At 37.5% G+C, this 22,363-nt stretch overlaps 1 protein-coding gene across 1 annotated transcript; it reads right to left on the bottom strand.

Annotated features, from left to right (window-relative positions):
* Positions 1 to 497: 497 nt before the first annotated feature.
* LOC139968643 (wings apart-like protein homolog) lies at positions 498 to 22,247 on the bottom strand. The gene is made up of 16 exons (XM_071972862.1): positions 21,844 to 22,247; positions 18,955 to 20,228; positions 18,008 to 18,073; positions 15,524 to 15,733; positions 14,669 to 14,805; positions 13,670 to 13,781; positions 12,970 to 13,224; positions 12,161 to 12,272; positions 11,239 to 11,419; positions 10,621 to 10,766; positions 9,708 to 9,823; positions 9,237 to 9,398; positions 7,285 to 7,480; positions 6,526 to 6,614; positions 5,169 to 5,264; positions 498 to 4,538 (listed from the first exon to the last, which is right to left on the bottom strand). The coding sequence occupies exons 2-16, from the start codon at positions 20,161 to 20,163 to the stop codon at positions 4,473 to 4,475; spliced, it is 3,153 nt and encodes a 1,050-aa protein (XP_071828963.1). The 5' UTR covers positions 20,164 to 20,228; positions 21,844 to 22,247; the 3' UTR covers positions 498 to 4,472.
* Positions 22,248 to 22,363: the final 116 nt, after the last annotated feature.

Raw genomic sequence — 22,363 nt, 5'->3', positions numbered from 1 at the left:
TTTCTTTTACTTAACGACACTTGATGCTCCTGTCCATCCACAACACTGCTCAAACTGTTCTGCTGACCACATTGAACTAATATCCTCCAAACAGCACAAAAAAAAGGGGGGGGGACTGAACATTCAAAGCAAACGGCTTGAATGGTGAACTAATTTGCCAGCTGAAAGGACAATGATGTCTCGTAGTCTTATTGAGTCTGTCAATTTATGGTTCACACTGTCCTATAAAAACACCAAAAAAAAAATACCTTTAACAATATCAAAGATATCCTAAATCATGTGGAACATGTTTGTTTCAATTTTGACATGAGAGGACAGTATAGAGTGGTATTAACATTAGAATCGGAAAGTTTAGGAACTGTTCATACTGTCAGTACGAGTGCTTGGAAGCATGATATGAGAGGACAGTATAGAGTGGTATTAGCATTAGAATCAGAGAAAATTTATGAACTGTTCATACTGTCAGTACGAGTGCTTGGAAGCATGATATGAGAGGACAGTATAGAGTGGTATTAGCATTAGAATCCGAGAAAGGTTAGGAACTGTTCATACTGTCAGTACAAATGCTCTGAAGTATGATATGAGGGTATAGTATTGAGTGGTATTAGTATTAGAATACTGTTCCAACTGGGTCCTTAATCTCGTCAAACATGGTGGTCAAAAGAACGTCAATAAATAAATGCATCAACTTTCTTTAGTTACAAAATCGGAAGGAGGGATAAGGTTTGGGTGGGTGACTACTTAAAACTATTATGCAAAATTTAATCAATAAATATCACAATACTAATAGTAACAACACTTGGTGTGCTCAACTGTTCATAAATGCAAATTTGGGTTTGTCATAAATGACCCAAACATATTCTTAATATTAAAAGGTTTTTAGTGACCTAGACATTACTGCATCAGTAGCATAGCTGAGAATAATAACCAGCCACGACCATTCCATTCTTCAAAAATTAATATTTACAAAATTTTCATGATTTTTTTAAAAAAAGTCATGCAATGTACAAATATCCTTAAACTGTCAGAAAAATTTCCCATTTTACAGAATTCATTTTATATCCTTCATCCACTTTGACACTTATAGATCAATAACTCCCTTTCCGTCTGTCAAAAGAAAAGTTAATAATTTTTGTGTTTGTGCAACTTGATTGTTAACATAGAAACATGACAAAACAAAGTATTGACAAAAAAAATAATGAAAATTAGCTGCAAATCCCAACGAAATTTGAAAGCTTAGGCTTGCTGGGCATATGGTTTAACATGCTTTAGAATGGACTATCCTAACATGAAAATAAGGTTTGGCTGTTATTAATCAACAGCAGGATTGAGAACAGATAATTTTGAATATTCTTAACCAGGTTTCCATATTCCTAATTTTGACATTTATCCTCTACAGTCAAGGGCTCTAAAAGGGAAGCAGTTTCAGCATTCCAGAAAATGAATCAATTATCCTAGAAGACCGATACAAGCAAAACCAGGAATTGATACAAGATCAGTATAAGTGTAACTTCCTCCTCTTCTCCTGACATATTCCTTAAAACTGATTTCCAATGTTCCCTGCCATGTAACTGCCTCCCAGGCACTGACCAAGGGGTGGGAAGGGGGTGAACATACATCCCCTTTTAACCCCCATGCAAAAAGCAAAAGTAGTTATTAGCCAAAATTTGCATTTAGTCCCAATCATAGATCAAATTTATAGCCTAAATATGCATCAGAAGGCACCATTTCACTTCTTGAATTTTTCTTTTTTTTTCTTTTGGCTGTGGGGGGGGGCCATCCAGCAGCCCTGGGTCATACCCCCTCCATCTCAAAATCCTGGGTCTGTCCCTGCTTCCAAAAGAAGTTAAGTTTACTTTATCATTTCCCTTAAGAAATGAGGGGCAGGGAATGGGGGGGGTGATTTCATTCAGCACCCAATCTAGGTCTGTGATACTCTTATAACAGATTGGTGTAGGCCTAGCCTTATTTGCAAATAGGATTCTAGGCAAACAATGTTACTGTTATGAAGTGCTTATAATATCTACATATATTAAACAATATTAATTTCAGCCAAAAGCCAAATTATACTGGAAAAATTACTTGATCTGCTGGAAGAAGTGAAGTAGAAAAATTTCTGATAAGCTTTTTGTAAAGAAAAGACTAACCAAGTAGGCCAAGCAAACATAAATAATAATGATGATGATAAATAACATTCATCAGAATCATATAGAATTGATTTACTTGCTAACCAAGGTTAGTTTGATAAAGCTTCTAAAAAGTGTGTGTTAGTTTGAGTATTTTTCTCAATTTTGAGTCAAAGGTTTAGTAAAATGGTTAAACAAAGGCAAAATGCTGCTTCTGGCAATATTTAAAAAAAAAAAAAATTTGTAATAATAACTTGCTTAACTTTTACAAACAAAATTATGCTAATCTCTTATTCCAAGTATGATCACAATACTATTAAACATATTACACATTTTGGGGAAAAAAGGTCAAACTAAGCTGGTCTTAGCACATCACATGACTGACAATGTTTGGCAACAAAGAGCAAGGAACCACATGGATGATTGAAAAATTGATGAATTCTAAAATCCTTGAATTGGTGCTGCGAAATGGGAAGCTGGATCATATCCAATGTGTTTAATTTGATGAGGATTTTTATTGGTAATTGAAATCATAAATAAAATCTAGACTGCTTTACACTGTACACATTATGAACGGCAATCATCGCATTAATTTATGTATGTTTGCTAATGCATGACTCTCATAGACCTTTCAAGTAACTACGGTTGTTGATCAATCTGGAACAGTCCATTCACCAACGGCCACACCCCCCCCCGCCCCATGTCCTCCATATGTCACAGAGGTTGATACTATTTACTCATACCCTGTCATTGTCCCACTAAATGTACATCACACTAGTCTCTCACCAGCCGTTCTATTTTGCTTTCTGTGATGATGATAATAGTGTTAATTAAATTATTTATAATTTCAAAATCGTAACACAATTTCTTTATTAATCTAGTTCAACAAGCTACCGAAGCACCTTTCTTAAACTCCAGTATATCAATCTGACAGACAACTGTAGTATTTTCTAGTCCTATTTTCCTTTTGTCTACATCTCAAGTGTGTCTAAATCTTGCTGTACACGATGCCTGACTGATCACAACCAGACTACGACTTAATCATCGTTACGTGGAAAGTCTTTTATACTCGGAGAACGTACATATGCCTAAGGGTACGACACATCAAGAGTTTGCCAGTTTATGGATGCATCAGCCTCGTTTATGAATAATGTAGCATTCTCCAGACTGCTAGTTTGGTATGTAATCAAGCAGGGCAGAGGTTTTTGGACATTGTGACCAAAACAAGAACTGGTCAATAACAGAAACCAGTGGTGTGTGCATGATCAGGACTCACTCAGTGTGCAGAGGTCAGTAGAGGTCAATAGTGAGAACATGGGTCTTCACGACTAGGTCACGGCAGTTGAGTTGAGTTTGGTCCTATTCAGTCGTTACAGTGCGGCCAGCTTTATGTGTGTTGTCGAACCCCCATGGTGTTCTATACTGTATGCATCAACTTGTACTTGTGGCCACAGTAATTACCAACTCTTTGCATTTAGAGATACAACTGAAATCTTGGTATGGCAAGAACTGTGACCATTTTCCAGCCCAATGGTAGTGCTGGGGCTTAAGAGCCGACCAGATCAGCTTATTGCTAGGGTGTATGAAATTTAATCTACAATTTACAAGTCACAAGGATAACATACGTTGTGTTGACGAGGCTTTATATATTCTCTAACACTTACATAACTTCCATGATGTAACAAATTACAGTGACATGGTTCACTTAATAGCTTCCAGACTTGGTAAGGAGTAGAATTTTAGTGTGCTCTTATGGTATAGTAGTATGGACTGACTATGACATAAGACATACTACTAAAGATATAAGTTACGAGGTGCTATACAAAAGCAAATGACGTCATTCTGCCTTCAATTATATTAACAAACCAATGTATTTCTGTTAGAAACACTTGAGTTATGTATCCGTAAAAATGCACCGTAATAAGATGACACCCCCCTCCCACCACATGGCTCCTTCCCCCACTCCCCGCCCACCCCTAATGCTGTACTACCGATAACCTCTCTTCCACTTTGTAAACTGCATCAGATTCAGAAAGAGGCCTTTCTCCGTTATAAAAATACGCTGTCAGAGTCTGCTGATGGCAGACGATATCCTCAACAATATAAACAAAAGAATGTTTTATCCCTCTCTCCATTCTGCCTCCCACTCTATCTCCCTGCATATATTTTAATTTAGAATTAATTTAAATTCATTACAAAAAAAATGCAACATTCCAAGAAAAAAGAAAAGAGTAATTTACAAGAAAAAAAAAATTGGGGGAAAAAAGGGAGGGGGGGGGTAAAATAAATTCCAAAAATTACACCTATGTACAGATGGAATGGAATATGACCGTTAGTCTGCAGACATTAACAGCACTCTAAGACTTCGATGACCTTGGATATGGATTTCTGACCGGTAGTACCATCTGCATCCTGATGAAGAAAGGACAAGAAATGAGCAGATGAGAGTATGTCAAATTAAAATAAGAAACGTAAGAGGAAATGAAACTCCTCTCTAGGGCAGTGTTTGCAATAGGATGCGCGATTTCGGGATTCCCACTATGTATATAAAGTGTCGTCCATCATTGTTACATTATATACCAAAATAAAGTTCCCAACTGTCAGAAAGTACCTTCTTTATGATTTTTGTCTTGTCACATTGCACTCTAATCAGTTGAAGAGAACAAGAGTTTTCTACTTAGTTCAAGGTTTTGACTACAAGAATGATGACAGGGAGAGTAGATTAACATCCTTGACATTAACTCCCAGGAATCAATAGTCCAATCAACCCTTCCCTTCCATCCCCACCCCCCTCCCCCTACGATCACTACATCCTATTTGATTCAAGAATAGTGGTAACTCCAAGAAACCTTAGCATCTTGCATGAATACAGGAAGTCAAACCATTACACTTTCAGTGGTCATGTCCGTTCTACTCCCAATCTAGTATCCTCAGGATTATCAGTTATTGATTCGAAGCAACATAATGCGATATTCTATATACACAAGAATGTTTCCACCCATGAAATTATATCAAACTGTGCAAAAGCTTCCTTATACTTACTGTCAATTCCATGAAGGAGAGTAGTTTCTTCAGCATGAAAACCATGACTGCGAAATCGCCATTTGGAAGGCAGTCCCGAACTTTCTTCACGTTTAGCTGTCAATTAATAGGTCAAAGTAATTTTAATTCACGACAGATGATTTCTGTCATGACTGCAATTTCTTGGCCAAGGAATTGGGAAAGACCATGATCACAACCACAATGAATAGTACATTTCTAAAAGCCATATTTAACTGTCAATTTTTGTTAGAAGGCACCATACTTTTAACTTCCTGATGGAAAAGAACCACTTCACATGAATTTGGTACCCCTGGTTCCTTCTTGTACCCCTTCCTTCAACACATGTACACATACACTAAAAAAAAAAGTCACAAACACAAATTAATAAAGGGATCATCCAATGGATGACGTTGGTTGCTTAACAAAATCGCAGCACATTTTCTGCAACTACTTCAGGTCAACATACACATCCACAAAGCCATTTTGTATAGCAAAATTATAAATTGATTACTATTTTGGTATTATTTTGCGAATACATCTGGAAACAGCAGAGCGAATGATGTCATCACGTAATGAAGTTATTCACAAACTAGCCTTCTCACAGAATTCAACTGTTCATGTGTGTCATACATATCTCGGTCAAATTACAAATGATACAAACAAGTACATGGCATTTATTCACACTGTGATATGTACTACTTTGTAAAACAACGTAGAAAACTTGCTCTCAAGATTCTTCATTTTCTGTGAGTAATTTGATTCACTTCGGCCTATGTTTTCATGAAATTGAAGAGTATTGTAAAGGGACCTTGTGTCACAGGCTCAACATAACACTGACATTGAGTTTGTTATTAATCTCATCTACCTTTACATTTTGTACAGATGGAATGGAATATGCATGACAATTGCATGACATGCAATGATGGAATGGAATATGCATGGAATGCATTGGAATATGCAATTGCATGGAATATGCAATTGCATGATGGAATGGAATATGCATGACAATTGCATGACATGCAATGATGGAATGGAATATGCATTGAATGCATGGAATGCATTGGAATATGCAATTGCATGGAATATGCAATTGCATGATGGAATGGAATATGCATGACAATTGCATGACATGCAATGATGGAATGGAATATGCATTGAATGCATGGAATGCATTGGAATATACAATTGCATGGAATATGCATGGAATATGCAATTGCATGATGGAATGGAATATGCATGACAATTGCATACGGAAAATGCATAATAGGTATAAGGAATGAACATAATGTAACATAACATAATTGAATATGTGAAGAATTGTTAATCCTTGACAGGGATTTATGATATCACTCCTTACCTTGTTTTCCCTGAGTAGGCACCCAAGTAATAGGGCTGCGTAGGACGCTACAATGCTGTCTTCCATATGCCTGCCAGCAGTATGTAAGGCTATAATAAAAGCATCAATAATTGTTACAAAGATACAGGTATGTGGCTAAGTAAAACAATATGAGATTTTTAAATCTTAATATAAATATATATTACACAAAAGGCACATTTCCCCTCCCTGACATCCCCTCCATGTCACTTTCTGGGTTGGATCTTCAATTCCAATTTTTAGTCACTTAGATTCCTATGTAGTCACTGTTATCACCAATGCAGTCAACATTATTACCTATGGAGTTACTGCTATTACGTATGTCATCACTGTCATTACATATGTAGTCAGCATTATTACCTATGCAGTGACTGCTATTACCTATGCAGTCACTGTAATTACCTATGTAGTCACTGCTATTACCTATGCAGTCAGCATTATTACCTATGTAGTCACTGTTATTACCTATGTAGTCACTCCTATTACCTATGCAGTCACTGCTATTACCTATGCAGTAGTCAGCATTATTACCTATGCAGTCACTGCTATTACCTATGCAATCAGCATTATTTCCTATGTAGTCACTCCTATTACCTATGTAGTCAGCATTATTACCTATGTAGTCACTCCTATTACCTATGTAGTCACTGTTGTTACCTATGCAGTCACTCCTATTACCTATGCAGTCAGCATTATTTCCTATGTAGTCACCGTTCTTAGTATGTGGTCAGTTGTTCTTACCTCTTCTTATAGATTGCTTGATCTCCTCCTGGGTGGGTTGGATGCTACCGTCACTGTTGTTACCGACTGGTTCCGTCTCTACGGTGATCCAGTCATCTATGTCATTGTGGGCATCGGCTGGTATCTCTTCTTCATCTACGTCATTCACTGTTTGGTTCTCAAGTTTAACTGCTGCTCGCTGTCGTAGGAGGAAGAGCTGTTTAAAGAAGTGAGATAAAACAATTAGTTAAACAGTTAAACAGTTAACTGACCGAATGGCCGGCTAAACATCCGCCGTACATCTTAAAATTTAAGACTGTTTTTTGTCTTGCCAATTACTCAGTCGTCGTTGCGCATCTTTAGATCAAATTGTTTCCGAAATAGACTCCAACAGTTGCTTGCCGACAATCACATGACAATGGCAAAAATTATCACGCATAAGATCGGTGGTACGATTGAAGGGATTACCAAGCAGGGTTCACATTAATGGCAGGATTACCACAGTCTGAGTTCAAATCCCTCATGTTAAAAGTTTACATCTTATCATCCCGTAAATTTCCTATGAAATAACGCATCAAAAAATAATTGTGAGAATTCATTCAATATTTACGCTTGAATCACGAACGTATACAGTAGCTATTACTATAAGAGCAAAGCACTTGCTATGGACTACCACAGCTAGCTACTTGATGACATCAAAGACACATGCACCCGACAAACTTATGTTTGCCTAAAATCCCAACAAATCTCCAATTACATGGTAACCTAACATCACAATAAGTCAACGTGGAAATCTAGGGTAACCATTTGTTTATTCCCTCATATTGTGTGGCAGTTAGCTGGCCATAAAATATCCACCTAATACTTTTGTTATTGCTGCTATCTTCGACCACATGGTAGCCTAAAACCACACTAAGTCAATGGGAAATCTAGCCTTACCATCTGCTTATTCTCAGAAATTGTGTCGCAGTTAGCTGGCATTAAAAATATTCACCGAATACTTTCGTTATTGCTGCTATCTTCGACCACATGGTAGCCAAACAATACACTAAGTCAATGGGAAAATCTTGCATAACCTTCGGTTTGCAAAACACTTCACACTGCGTAGCCTTGTTTACAACTGTCAATTAGCTAGAAATAGACAGTTGTTTGGTACGAATGTGCTTTGTCTAGAAGAGGTAATGTTGTAAATTACGTACATTGTTGCTGTGTCGATGGACTTTTAAGGTTTTAACTTCGATTACTTTTCACCTGTATAGTATTTTCGTTTTCGGTGGTGTGTGATTTTATCCACACACGAAAAAATATTTGACTAAACGTATACGAGGTTCCCCTTTTATTAATTGATTACCAAGTCTGAAACACTCGTAGAAAACAGTAACCCTTTCAAAGGTTTCTTATGATGTCAGAGGGATATGAAAGGTTGTAGAAGGGATAAAAGTTGTCAAGTACAGTAGTAATATTATTAGGCCTGTCAATATCATGCAATGCCCACGCTAGGGGCTACGCAATTTACAAAGAAATATATTCTGGTTACATGGAAAACGAACCGTTGGGATAATAAAAACGGTTATCCAGTTAGTGAATTAACCAGGATGACACAGCCCTAGTGTACAGTTTGTAGGATTTTTTAAAGAAGAACAGTCCAATTGCATTGGTACCCCCCCCCATCCCCCCATGCCCCCATCTATGAGTCACCACCAGGATTTTACTACTCTGCTATCAAATAGCAAACTCTGTACCTTAAAGATACACTGAATTTTATTCTGTTTAACATCACGTTTTATCATAACCTGTCTTCTCCTGTCACAACACATACGATGACATAAAAATGAAGACATTTAAGTTAGAATGCTAATGGATGACCCTTATAAACTGAGAAAGCATTTATGAATATACTATTGACATAATAACACGGTGGAAATCTAACCTACATCCAACATGGTGTTGTTCATATATGGCATTCTACTTACTTCTGTGAGAGCACTTATTGACGAGACTTCCCCAACACTGCCCTCAGATTTTGTCTGGTCCGCCTCTGCCTGAGAGTCGTACGAGTGGTTGGTTTTCATCAATGTTAGTATTCTTGCATTGGTCACATTGTGTTCAACCAAGTTGATCAGCAAACCCAGGCTCTGTGGACAATCAATATGGCAATAGTTCAAACTTGCATGCTTTTCACAATCCCAAAGGTTCATTATACCTTGTCACATTAATATGGGCCAAAAGGCAAGAGTTTGGGTTCACAAAGGTTTGCCAAACTTGACCCAAACTTGACCCAAACATCACAATGAAACATAACTCCACAGGTGAGAACACATTGTTTATCATACATAGAAGGGGGTGGGGGGAAAAAAGGAAATTTTTTCAAACATAGCACCAAAATAGTTCAAATAAAATTCAACTATTTCTAGCTAGAAAAGGAGAATAAAACACCCACTTACCAGTACCAAGAGATCAAATCTTTGATCTTTTGGAATGAACTGTGGTAACTGAAGTACGCACTGTAACACGGTAAACATGAGCCCGTCCTGCTCCCCAATCTTCATGCTACCCCATTCTGGGATAGGAAGGGAAAAGAAAAATAAATTTAAGAAGTGTGTGATTCTTCGTTGTAATTCTGAAGGATGTTGAATTAAGAAACTCAGCGACCAAAAAGTTTTGTTAATAACATGCCCATAATTCTTTAGCAATGTACACAACAGCATGAAAGTGTGTACCTATCAGTTGTGGCAGGTAAAAATATTAAGGCTGATCAGAAAGCAACAAACAATGGTCTGTGGGGTCACAGAGGATGTTCTGAGTGTCATATAGGTACTCCTAGGAGACAGAACGAGGCCACTCAGTAACATGTTGGTCGACCCTGCTTTAGAGCAGCGGTCCGCAAACTTTTAGAACCAAAACCCAGGATCTTTCGTGAGGACTGAGTCAAAATCCAGCAAACCGCACCCCTCTGAAGCGTGATTAGATTTGACTAAAACATAACAGACTCTGAAAACTGTAGATATCCCGTGAACCACAAAAGCTTTTTGGGTGTTGCCCCATAGTTTGCAAACCATCACCTTATAGAATCAACACAATGTAGCTTACTTAAACTCACCATGAAAGCAGATCAATAAATCAAAATATGTCCTCAAATTCCCAACCCCACCCCAAAAAAAATTAAATTACAACTTGTAATACAACAAAAGTTACATCATATGATTCTTGATGGTACAAAATAATCCAAATGCTTCATCCAAATGAGAGCATGTAGCCATTTAAGAATTAACACAGAAACTTTGCTCTGTTTAAAGTATGTGATTTCTAGAGAAATAGAGAAAGAGAACGGCAGCCTATATCACCACGGCAACTCACCATTATTGTGGGTTAAATTTAGAAGCAATCTGAGATTAGCGAGCAGACCCTGGATGACAAGTTTCGAGAGGTTTGCATCTTGGCCGTCTGGATCTGTAGAGTCGGCCGGACTAACTTCGATGTGTTTCTCACAGAGTGAAAGGAAACTGGAGAAGAAACCAAAGGGAAGGAACATACTTCTTCAAGTCTGGGTGTCCTTTCATTTTTAACTTTTTTTACGACAATGACTGTTTTCAAATTTGTTCTTGGAGATTGCCATATATGCATGGTCGTATTTCGGAATTCCAGACTTGATTGGTTTGGCTATGAAAAACTGTGGTTTGAGTTAAGAGAGGAAGTTTAGTTTATTTTAGTTTAGTTTAGTAGAAAAAAAGGATCAGGAGGGACACCATCAAAGTCCCCATCTAAGACCCTATAGTGGGGCCTTTACTCAGATTCAAGAATCACTCAGATAGAACAAAACATCTTAACACCTTGTATCACAAATCAATCGACAAATGAAAAACAGGACATGTTAACATCAGCTTTGATAATCATCTATCAGCAATACTGTCATAGACAAAAGGAAAAATAAGTGTCTAACATACAAAACAATATAAGGATGAGAAAGGGAATTACCTGGCCAAGGCTTTGATTAACGTAAGGTTACTTAGTTCTAGTAGGTATTGTTGGTTATCTGTGTTCATGAAGGTGACGTTTTCCAGAACTCTGACGCATCTGTTGAGTGTACGGATATGGACCAGTTCGATCTGTGTGGGGTCTGTATGAGCTGCTGTCACTGCTTCTGTTACCTTGGCAACTAGTCAAGAGATAAGAGATATTCGTAGAAAAGGTAATATGGTATGAGAGTAATATTGAAACTAGAGTAGAAAGGTGGGAAGGTTTAACATATTTTTTTTGCCCTGTAGGGTTCTCCAAGTCTCTTTGTGTCAAAAGATTTGTTGTAAGATAACATATCTACTAAATGAAAATGCATTCTTTGAATCTTTACTTCCACATCTGTGTGGGGTGACTTTGATAGATTGTTAACTACTTGTAACCGTGACGACTAGGCAGGATAAATGAGTATACGAAATGAGATCAGGGAAACAGAAAATGCTGCAAACACATTCGAATGAATATCATTAACATGTCATTATATTGAGTTCATTACATTGTGTTCATTATACTGGGGTTTAACATCATGATGTCCTCATTGCACGGTGTCCATTACTGTATATCTGGCTTAGTAGCTCAACGGAAGACAGAAGAGAGCTTTGTACTGTAGAAAATTCTTCTAATCTCTTTGCATATCAATAGATTTATTGTCCAAAATATATCCCTGAAGCAGGGTCCCAATGACTAGATCTTATGAATGCCAAGTAGATCATTTAGAGAGGCCATCATAGTTTTCAATAGGCAAGGGGGGGGGGGGGTATTTTATAATGGTCAGGATGTTTTCACAATAAATCAGATACAAGTATCATTAACACATTTTTTGTGGGGGGGATTTTTGTTTTGCCTTTGCTGACACATTTGGTTCTTGCATTGATAAACCTACCTGTGTTTGCCATATGCTCTAATCCACCGGCAAACCTTAGCTCTTCTTTAAACCACTCCCCTGACCTCTTAGACGTAAGGGAGAGGAGAGACTCCATTGCAAAGAAACCGCTCTGAAAATGAAAGTAAAAACAAACATTACATGTTGTCTAGTGTAGATAGTTTACTGGAACTATTAGATAAAACTTTTAAAAAACAACATGATGCCCTCAATGCCCATACCTTAGTTACTCTTAACTTGTTGATGTTTAACAGATGAAAGAGAGATGAGTGATTCAATTGAAAAGATTCTGCTCTCACAAGTTAATACATTGAAGTTTACTTTGTTATGGATCTTTAAACAGAACACTTGACATTACTGAGATTGAAAAATTATAGCGAAATATGCAAGTATACAAAACCAAGGCACCTCACCCCCTCCCTCCTACTCTTCCCTCCCAAATTTTAGAAGTCTTATTTCTTGATAAAATGCAAGATAGGTTTAAAGTTATATACTACAGAATATAATACTTCTTGCTCTATGCCAGATAATTATGCAAGAATTATTGAACGCACTAAAAAGTAAAATGCTTCAAAAACATATTACACTGGAATTACTCTCTTCAATTATATTAAGCTTTCATCCATTTTTTTTGTAATATCTCTTTTCACAATCATCCAGGTGACTGATAAAATGTCACATCCAGTGTTCCTTCATTACACGTACATTTTGTGTGATAGAAGTGCGGAAGACGCGAGGAGACATGTGTGTAAGGTTTGCTGCAGCAAATCAAGAGTTCTTATCTCAAGTTGGCAAACTATATAACTCACTGATAACGTTTCCTCCGTGACTCCAAACAGTTGGTTTGAGCTGCTGCCCTTGGCCGAGTTCTTTACGATATTCCAGAGTCTGGCTCTGGTCTTATCGTACTCTTCTTTCTCTTCACTGTTTCTCTGGGAGACGACACTCTCGCTATCGATGCTCAGTAGTTGGACCAACAGATTGAGACTGCTCCGGTCCAGGTCCATGTTGAGACGGTCCTTGCTTAACATGTACATCAAACCAGAGGTACAAAGGGCCACGCACTGAAAACAAAACAGACGTTACTTCAAACATTGATTTGCTAGGTTATATTATACGACTAACTTTCACGGAATATATATATACAGTATCCACATGTAGGAATAAATTTCCAAATTAAATTGACCTCAAGGCTGATATTTAAGATCTATAGCAAGCTTGTCCATGGAACAGATGGTTATAGTATCATTTCAATTACACTGATCCAACAAAAATGGAAAAAACTAGTAGAATTTTTGTTTTTAAATAGGGGATCTGTTATCTTAGGATATTACAAGACATTTGTAAGTTTTCTAACACAAATTTCTTCTTCTTCTTCTGATGTTTTACAAATGGAAAAGCGAACACAACCAAGCTACCTAAGGATTTGCGACATAAGAAGGATTTTGTAGAAAATTCAGTTTTGTTGCTAATTGCTAACGAATTTAAACTTGTGAGATTTAAACTTACAGGATCTTTTGCAGCGTCTTTCAAAGCAGTAAATATCTTTGATATGGTATTGTGTGCTCGTAGATGCATCCGGAATGATGGCACCGTACTTTTCTCCACCAGGCTGATGGTACTGCAGATCGTAAAAAGGAGACAACGTTAAAACACAAACAACAAAGATACAATAGTAGGAAATTTACAGGAAAATTTACAGGTCTTTTTGGACCATATGTATTAAAATATACAACCAATTGTAATTATCCACAGAGAATTTTCCAAAGACATGATTTCATGACAAATATTGTCCATGGATAATCATATTGATTTAAAAAAGGTTTTAAATTTGTGGTCAATATGGAATTATTTCAAAGAAAAAAAGAGTAAAGTTGATGAGAGCGCTTTGACAACTAAGGTGTAACCGGAATGTGATAGTCAACAAAACTCTCCTGCAAGCAAGGTTTCCTCTGGTATTCATCTTGTGAATTGGCCACCTCTCTGGTTTTGGCCACCGCCTCACAAAAATATTACATCATTGCCACCTCACTGTTTCAGAGAAGGAATCAAAAATGCAATCCAACTTTCTATGCCAGCAGCTGACATTGAAAATTTGGCTGTGAACACTGAATAATAGCATCAAATTAAAAGTTCTTTTGAATATTAAACGTAGCATTTCTATCTAATTTATTGTTAGGATGATTGACATTACATTGTTTAACATTTTCAAGGTGACAATGCCCCATGTGACCATGGCCCCATCCCCCCCCCAGTATGCTCATGCCCTCCAGTGTCACAAACCAGTTACTGCCTCTCACACGAGAAATCCCAGGGGAAACCCTGACAAGGGTATTTCGACTTGTGTAACCAAAATGAACCTTGACAAACTTCTTATGCCAAATCATTACATCCATTTATATCAGTTCGTTAGTAGCCTACACACCTGCATGGCCAAACCACAAGGTAATGGTTATAACAGAAGCGTAAGAACAGATCATCTGTTGTCTGTGATTGAAGGACACCTACCTGAGGCATTTGGTAGCATTCCCTGACGTAGACTTGAGCCCATCTAAAAGATACTCGATGTCATCAGAGTACTGCTGGCTCTCACCAGACTCCTGACATTGGTGGGCCTGCTTGACATGTTTAACCACCGTAAAATACTGTTGAACAGAAGATATGAATATTCATAACCTTGATATAAGTCAGCTATCTACACAGTTACTCTTATGAAATGACAGTTTAACTGGCTCTCACCAGACTCTGGTCTGCTTGAAATGTTAAACAACCATAAAATACTGTGGAACATAAGATATGAATATTTGTAACCTTGATAAAATTCAGCTATCTACACAGTTACTCAGATTATGACATAGCAGTTTAACCGGCTCTAACCAGACTCTGGTCTGCTTGAAATGTTTAACAACCATAAAATACTGTTGAACAGAAGATATGAATATTCATAACCTTGATATAATTCAGCTATCTACACAGTTACTTTTATGACATGGCAGTTTTATTGGCTCCCAACAGACTCTGGCCTGTTTGAAATGTTTAACAACCATAAAATACTGTGAAACAGAATATATGAATATTCATAAGCTTGATTTAACTCAGATATCTAACAGATACTCTTTGCTAGGGCTTCTCTATTCATTTTCTGTGAGGGGCCAGAGAAACACATCGATTGAAGAGCAAAGAAAATGGCAGAATCAAAATCTAACTCTACATACATTGAGCATCGAAAGCAGTTTCACTAAATTCATCTTAGTCCAAGAAACACACACAAGCAACACACACATAGGGACGTTTTTGTGAAAGATTATGGAAAAAGATATTTGTTGTAATGTTTCTTCTCGTGAAAGGAAAACATAAGCCTACCTTCTTATCTTGTTTTTGACATTTAAGAGACGTCACAATGGAATGATTGGTCTTCTTTGGATAATTAACAGAGCGGGTCAGTGATGGCATCTTTCCTTTCTGGAGAGACTTGGACGTCGATGGGACTGGCTTACGAGAACTTGAGGAGACGCCGGATGACGAGGAAGATATTGTCGAGGACTGGCTCTCACTTTCTTCAATCGAGGACTCCTTGAAGAGATGAAAGACTTTACTGTAAAATTCCATTTGTAACCCAGCTTAATGGCAAAACTTGCTTCAACATAAATTTCCTGTTTACTAACAAGAAATAAATAAAGAAGCAATGAAAAAGCCTTACGGTGCCTCAAACTATCATACAAGTGACACAACGCTTGCTGATTAACTCAGGTGCTTCATTTGACTGAATGTAGAAGGAAAATATAAGTTAAGAGAGTGTTTGTTATTCAAAGTGAAGCTATAAGGTGTAATAATAGGAGTAACAGTTTATTGACAGGACAATTTGCGAGTACAGTGTAGTAACAGTTCCCCCCCCAGGGTCCCCCTGCCCCCACACCCCTATCCCTTTTCAGTTCAGTCTAGGATTAGGTCAATGCCCTAATCATCAGTCGCAAGGTTTACAACAACATTTGCACACATGTTTGCTACAGAACCCAACAGTTGGTTTATAGCATCAGTAGTACAGTAGTGTACTTCAAAGTACAAAGACACTTGTTTCTGTACATGTGGGTATCAATGTGTGGATATTTGACATTCAGAAATGACACTTAAGAGAGGACTTGTCTGTTGCCAAGCTAAAATTAAGGACCCTCTAACTGATCTAGGCTGCATCAGTTATGCTACTCAGCAGTTCTGTTTACTTATCATCTAGGGCATAATTGCAAGATCACAAAACCCCACTAGAAGACACCGAATACACTACATAAAGTAATGAAACACTTACAAAATTATAAATGATAACTGAATAGGGTAAATGGACTATGTACAAATATCAACATTAACAAAATACACTCAAGCTATTTTATTACTGTACAGGATATACTTAACAGAGTAGAGTCAAGGAGTTCTACATCTTATCACTAAATTACAAAAATATATACACCAAATTCCTTGAAAAGTGAGCAAGTTACAATGGAACACCACTTTAAAAATATGAGTTCAAAGCAACATATTGCAAACTCTTCACCCTGACAAGACTAACCTCCTCTTCCCTCTCCTTCCCCAAAGCCCTCTTCACAACCCAAAAAACATAACTTTTTCCCCCTCTGTTTACAAGGCTCTGGAAAATGAGACTTGTCCAGCATGAGTATAACAACAGGAGAATGAATCCAAGTAGAGCTCTCCCTGTCATTATTACAAGTACTAGCAAAGGGCTCTAGTACATCATTTTCATAAAAGTTCCCCTTCTGTCATTATACATGGGGGCAAGTACTAGTACAGACAACCATGCTATGGAATATAAGTGAGCATACAGATTCACTATGAGTCTTTTGTTAACATTATACACCACCTTCATATAATAGTTAAAAGGGCCCGCCAAAGTCTAACAAGACGAATCAAGGAACTATGTAGCGAGTTACAAACTGAAACACTTTAAAGGATCATCTCTCTCAAGCAAAATCCTGTGCATTATTATCAATATAAACAAAGTCAATTTCATTGAACTTCTGCCTTCACAAACCAGGGTACATGTATGATAATTGATACTGAAAAATGAGGCATTGGAAGGAAATTTGGTCATTTGAGCGGGAATGAGAGGCCACTTTTGCCTATGTAAATAATTACACAGCAGACGATATTATGAAGTTTGAATCATTGCTGATTGATGTGTATTCTTTCTTGCTGTTTAGCATCAAAGGTGATCTTTTGGTATATCTTGCTATTGGTGTTGTTAGGAACAATGACATATGCATGGGCTATAATCGTACAAGTTTGCCAAAAGGGATGATTTTAACAAATTTGGCAACTTCTCCCTCGGACAATGCTGGTTATCTTTCAGGATATACGAATGGCAAGTTTTGATTGTTGGGCAAGATATGTGTGTAATGATTGTAATTCTTCCAACAGACATTTTTGTTCTCCATACTTTCAAAGTCACTCTCAGTGTATTCCATAACACAGTCCTATGATACCTAGGCTGTTAAAGAGCAAGGCAGGTGAGCAAAGGTCTGCCCCCTCTGCAGAACGACAGTCTGCAAGCTATATTTGTAGGGTACCACCCACAAGTGGGTGACGAAAATTATTTGGTAGGTCTAAGTATACTAATAGCAAAAGTTTTCACAGCGTGCCAACAGTGATCGATTAAGTTACTTTTTGAAGTCCCTAGTCCAAGTTAGCTTTTATGCATTCTGAACATTTGATTCTGAGTGGTATGGGTCTGGTGGGGTCACGGCTCAGTCCTCACGGAAGATCCTGGGTGGATTAGCGGACCGCTGCTATAGAAGTGACCACTGAACACATTACAAACTAATATGTATATTTTCCTACCTCATCAATTTCCATGTTGTCAGACATTGCCCACGACCTTGCATTGTAGCGTGCTTTAACCGGCGACTGTGGAAATAACAACACCAACACAAAAAATTATAAGAAACTTCACGGACTGAATGTGATGTTACTTTAATTATAAATCTCTTAAACCGAACTCTTGTGTTGAATTTAGAACAATCTAGTAGACTTTGGCAGCTAGAGGAATAACATGGTACATGTAAACAAAAAAGTTTGGATTAAATAGTTTATTATTATTAATTTATTACCAAATCAAGAGTAACCAAATGGTTGCAACCACATAGAACCCTTACATACAACTATGTATGAAATATTACATAGTTTGGTCAACACGGTGAAAATCATGACACAAAGCTTAATATGACCCATTTCAAAATGCAAACATCAATTCACAAAGTTATGCATCGGAAAACCAACAAATTTTGATGAAACGTAATGACATATGTAAATGAAAATGTGAACATATTAATGTCACCTTACCATCACTAATACAAACAATTTCCTCTCAAATTCACACAAGTTTGCAGCTACACTGTTAAGGACAAACCTGGGATAGGGAGTTGCAGGGTTTCCCAGATGTTTGACTGTACCTCAGAAGTAAAATGATGCTGTGTAAAATATTCTGATGCTATTTTACCAGAGATTTTCAAAATTACTAACAGTAACTGCTACAGTGATGAATGAGTCACAGGGAAGATGAAACTAAAGGTATGTGATGCGGTTTCAAAATGTTTCACCTATAAACTAACGATGGACTTACGTTAGTTAATCTCAACTTGCCAGCCATCAACTAAACAAATTTTGTCATAACTAGTACAGCACATATAATACTATATAATGTCTCAGTGGACATGTTTAAAGTTGCTGGCCATCCTACATTAATCTGTGGTCCAACCGGAATAAGTTTCTATTCGATACCAACTTACCTTCTTTGGACTGTTAAATATTCTACGAGTGATTCCAGTGAGCTCCTTTGATCGTGCCTTGACTATGCCTGCTTGATTCCTTGGTCTACCAGCCTCTGAAACCAGTGATGAACTTCGTTTTGTGCTAGCGTTATCTGCTAGCCCCTCATCAAAGTCAAATTCAAATTCATCTTTGTTGTCAACGGCAACTTTTTTACCGACAACTTGTAATGTCTTCTTCGCTCTAAGATCTGTTTTAGACTCGGTCTGTGATCCCACTTTTGCATCTGATGGCTCTTCAAAGTCGAAATTATCATCTGAGGATTTGGAAGTCTCGGGTATAGCTTTCAAGTCCCCATTAGTTCTCAAATCTCTTGATTTTCTTTTAACAACTAAACTGTCGACTGGTTTATCACCGGTCCGTTTGTGATGTGAGATAGCTGCAGAGTTTTGTCTTTCTGGGGACTTTGCATAAGAGTGCACGCCCTGGGATGTGTGGTTAGCCGAACTTGGAAGATCCGGGGAGGAGAGTAAGACAACATCATCCGATAGAGAAGACACAGCAGAGGCACATGGACTACCAAACCCATCGGTAAAGAGCCCAGTGGCAGAGCTTGAATCCGAAACAGATCCACCTTCCTTACTACCTATTGAAGAGTTTTCCTTGTGAGTCTCTTTATCACTAGAAGGAGACATTTTGGTAGTGTATTTTAAAATTGTAGCTTGCTTCTTGCCTTTGGAGTCCTTATTATCATCTAAATTTGAGGCACTTGATTTAGACTTATTCTTAGCACTTATAACTGGCGTTCTTCTCGAACGGCTGCTGCCATCTACGTCCGGGGGCATCTTGACCTCTGTGGAGGAATTCCTAGTTAGTCTGGAGGACTTCCTGGCTGGAGACTTATCGGACTCATCGTCGATACCAAAAGAAAATGGGTCTTCTGCACTACTGTTGCTTCTGGTACGTCTCATACCAGCTCCAGGACTGTTAGGTCCTGGTTTGACAGGTGAAGAGCGAGTGTGGTAATGCCTACCAGGAGAAGTTGGCCCAGTGTTCACCAAATTTGGATTACCTCTTCCGGCTTTAACAGGTGATGGCTTCACTGGCGAAAATTCTGGTGGAGCAATCTTTGAACCTTGGCTTTTCGCCCAAACTTCGTCAAATTGATTGTTCTTGTCATCTTTGCGATGGCTTTTCCCTCCGTAGGTTTTTGCCCCGTATCGAGGCATGTTGAAAGTAACGCTATCTGAAATGATACCCCAATGCCTTCAGGACTGCATTCTGACCTGTTATGCTGTAATAAGAGAGGACAATATACAAATCATACATACGCAATTCATATTAGGCCTACATTACATTATATCAGAATACAACACTGACAGGACTGTTTAATGAATTGTTATAAAAGTAAACAGCTTAGAGTGCAACAGACGTTAAGGTAGAAAACGATAAATATAGACCCTGGGACTCTACCCAACATTGTTATACATTGCAAGAAACCAGAGAAGAACAGCATTGTTACGAATGCAGGATAGTCCGTCCAGGATGCAATGGTTTATCCATCTTTAAAATTGCATTTTTTTGTTTTTGAGAAAACAAATCGCAATGTACACACACAACTAGGCCTATGTATGCAAAACATAAGAATACAAAATATCAATGAACATCTTTCCTTCTTTTCAAAAACCACAACTTCTCAAAAGAATCAAAATTTCTTCCATTCCCAAAGATCATTACTTGATAAAAAATAAAAATAATAACAATCAACTAGCAAAATTTCCATTACAGAGATTTTCAAATAGACAATGATGTTTTTCCAAATTTCCCATGATTTGATTGGCTGATAGTCCCTTACCCATTGTCTGCAAATATTTCTTGCATCTTCAGTACTCAATGAACACAAAAGTATGTTGTTCAACAGCAACTATTTGTATGGTTCAACTATGGTTCAACAACATGCGCTCATGGTACAAAGTTGTCATACCACAGTAAATTTTGCTGTCCCTTTGACCACATCCATCAGTCAAGTTTTTGTGTTTGTTACGTTCTTGTGTAAACATGCAGCCATTGAAGCTTGAACTTATTATATTAATTATATTGCATACAAATTTATTTATACTATATTGGTTAGGAAGGGGTCGGAACTTTATGGGATTGGGCTGACTTGACATAATGGTTTTAGAAAAGGGAAAATTTGAATAAAAGTTATGAATAAACTTGCATTGGGCAACTGTTAATGGTAACTTACAACAGGGATTTCATAAAAGCTGTGAACAAGTACTAGGACTTTAAGGGGCTCTACGTATTATTTTCTACATCATATAAGGGGCTCAATGTGTTGTATATTTACGCTTGCAATTTCTGTGTTTCTGTAGTGTAGAGGAACAAAATGACCTCCAAATTTACAGTGATAATCTGAGGAGAAGTCTGTTTTCTTTAAGAAATGGCTAGACTAAATAGCATTATGTACTAATAGGCTCATACATCAACTAGCCTAGGTCCATTTGTCAAATACATTCTCTAAATTTATTCTAGCAATAAGTCTATGCTAGGCCTACATGTTTGTAAGGAGGTGCAAAGGCTGATGCTGTGATTGTTTGCAAGTAATCTGACATCTCCCTTTTCATGGAAAGGAATATCTGCAAACAAAACTTCGCTCCTGAAAACAAAACTTGGATTAGGCTGAACACTAGTAATCAGTATTAGTCCTACCTAAGTTACATGGCCTAGGCTTAGCCTAATGTTATCGGTTGCAGTTCACAACAGTGTTTAAGTGCAGTATCCTAACGTTAATTCTGACATGTTATTCCTATGCCAAACGGAACACCATCATGTACATATCTTACCTTACACTACAGGCTTATCAAATTCGAAATCAGTAACAGTTGAAATTAAAATTTATACGGTACCGAATATTTAACTTCAGTCAGTTGACAAGGGACTATAACACAAATGTAAAGTCGTTCTGAATTTTTGAGTTGAGAACCGAGTTTTGTTGCCGTGTCCACTTATCTAACTAGTGTAAGCACCAGTGTATAACGTTAGGCCTTGACAAGTCGAGTTCGTATTGAAATTATAAAGCTGTGTATGTTACATAGGTTTGTATGCGTACGCTAAATATCTTTACAACGACGTTTACGTTGTAGTCCGCGGTACAAACCTATGCACAGTGTGCACGTAGCTTGATAACAAAGCTCTTCAGTGTTACTGTAAGGCCTAGGCCCACTGTGTCGAAGGAAGATATCTACTTATTTACCTTTTTGCATAAAAAAATATGACATTGTTGCAAGTAAAACTTGACAAATTGTTTGATATATGTGATTGAAGCAAAATGTATTGGAATGATATATTTCCAATTGTGCAATGTGTACTATACTGATACTAAATGTATAATATATTACGTTAGGTCTATATAATATTACAGATCTC

Source organism: Apostichopus japonicus, chromosome 6 (assembly GCF_037975245.1).
Source record: "Apostichopus japonicus isolate 1M-3 chromosome 6, ASM3797524v1, whole genome shotgun sequence".
Lineage (NCBI taxonomy): Eukaryota > Metazoa > Echinodermata > Holothuroidea > Aspidochirotida > Stichopodidae > Apostichopus > Apostichopus japonicus.
The sequence above is the reverse complement of the archived record's forward strand: the minus strand, read 5'-3'. Positions and strand labels throughout refer to the sequence as shown.

Coding starts and splice junctions, on each gene's coding strand:
- LOC139968643 (XM_071972862.1), bottom strand. CDS start 20,163: ATGCCTCGATACGGGGCAAAAACCTACGGAGGGAAAAGCCATCGCAAA. Junction 15,734..18,007: donor ACAACATGGAAATTGATGAG/GTAGGAAAATAT, acceptor CATCTCTTCAAG/GAGTCCTCGATTGAAGAAAG. Junction 13,782..14,668: donor AATGCTACCAAATGCCTCAG/GTAGGTGTCCTT, acceptor TACGATCTGCAG/TACCATCAGCCTGGTGGAGA.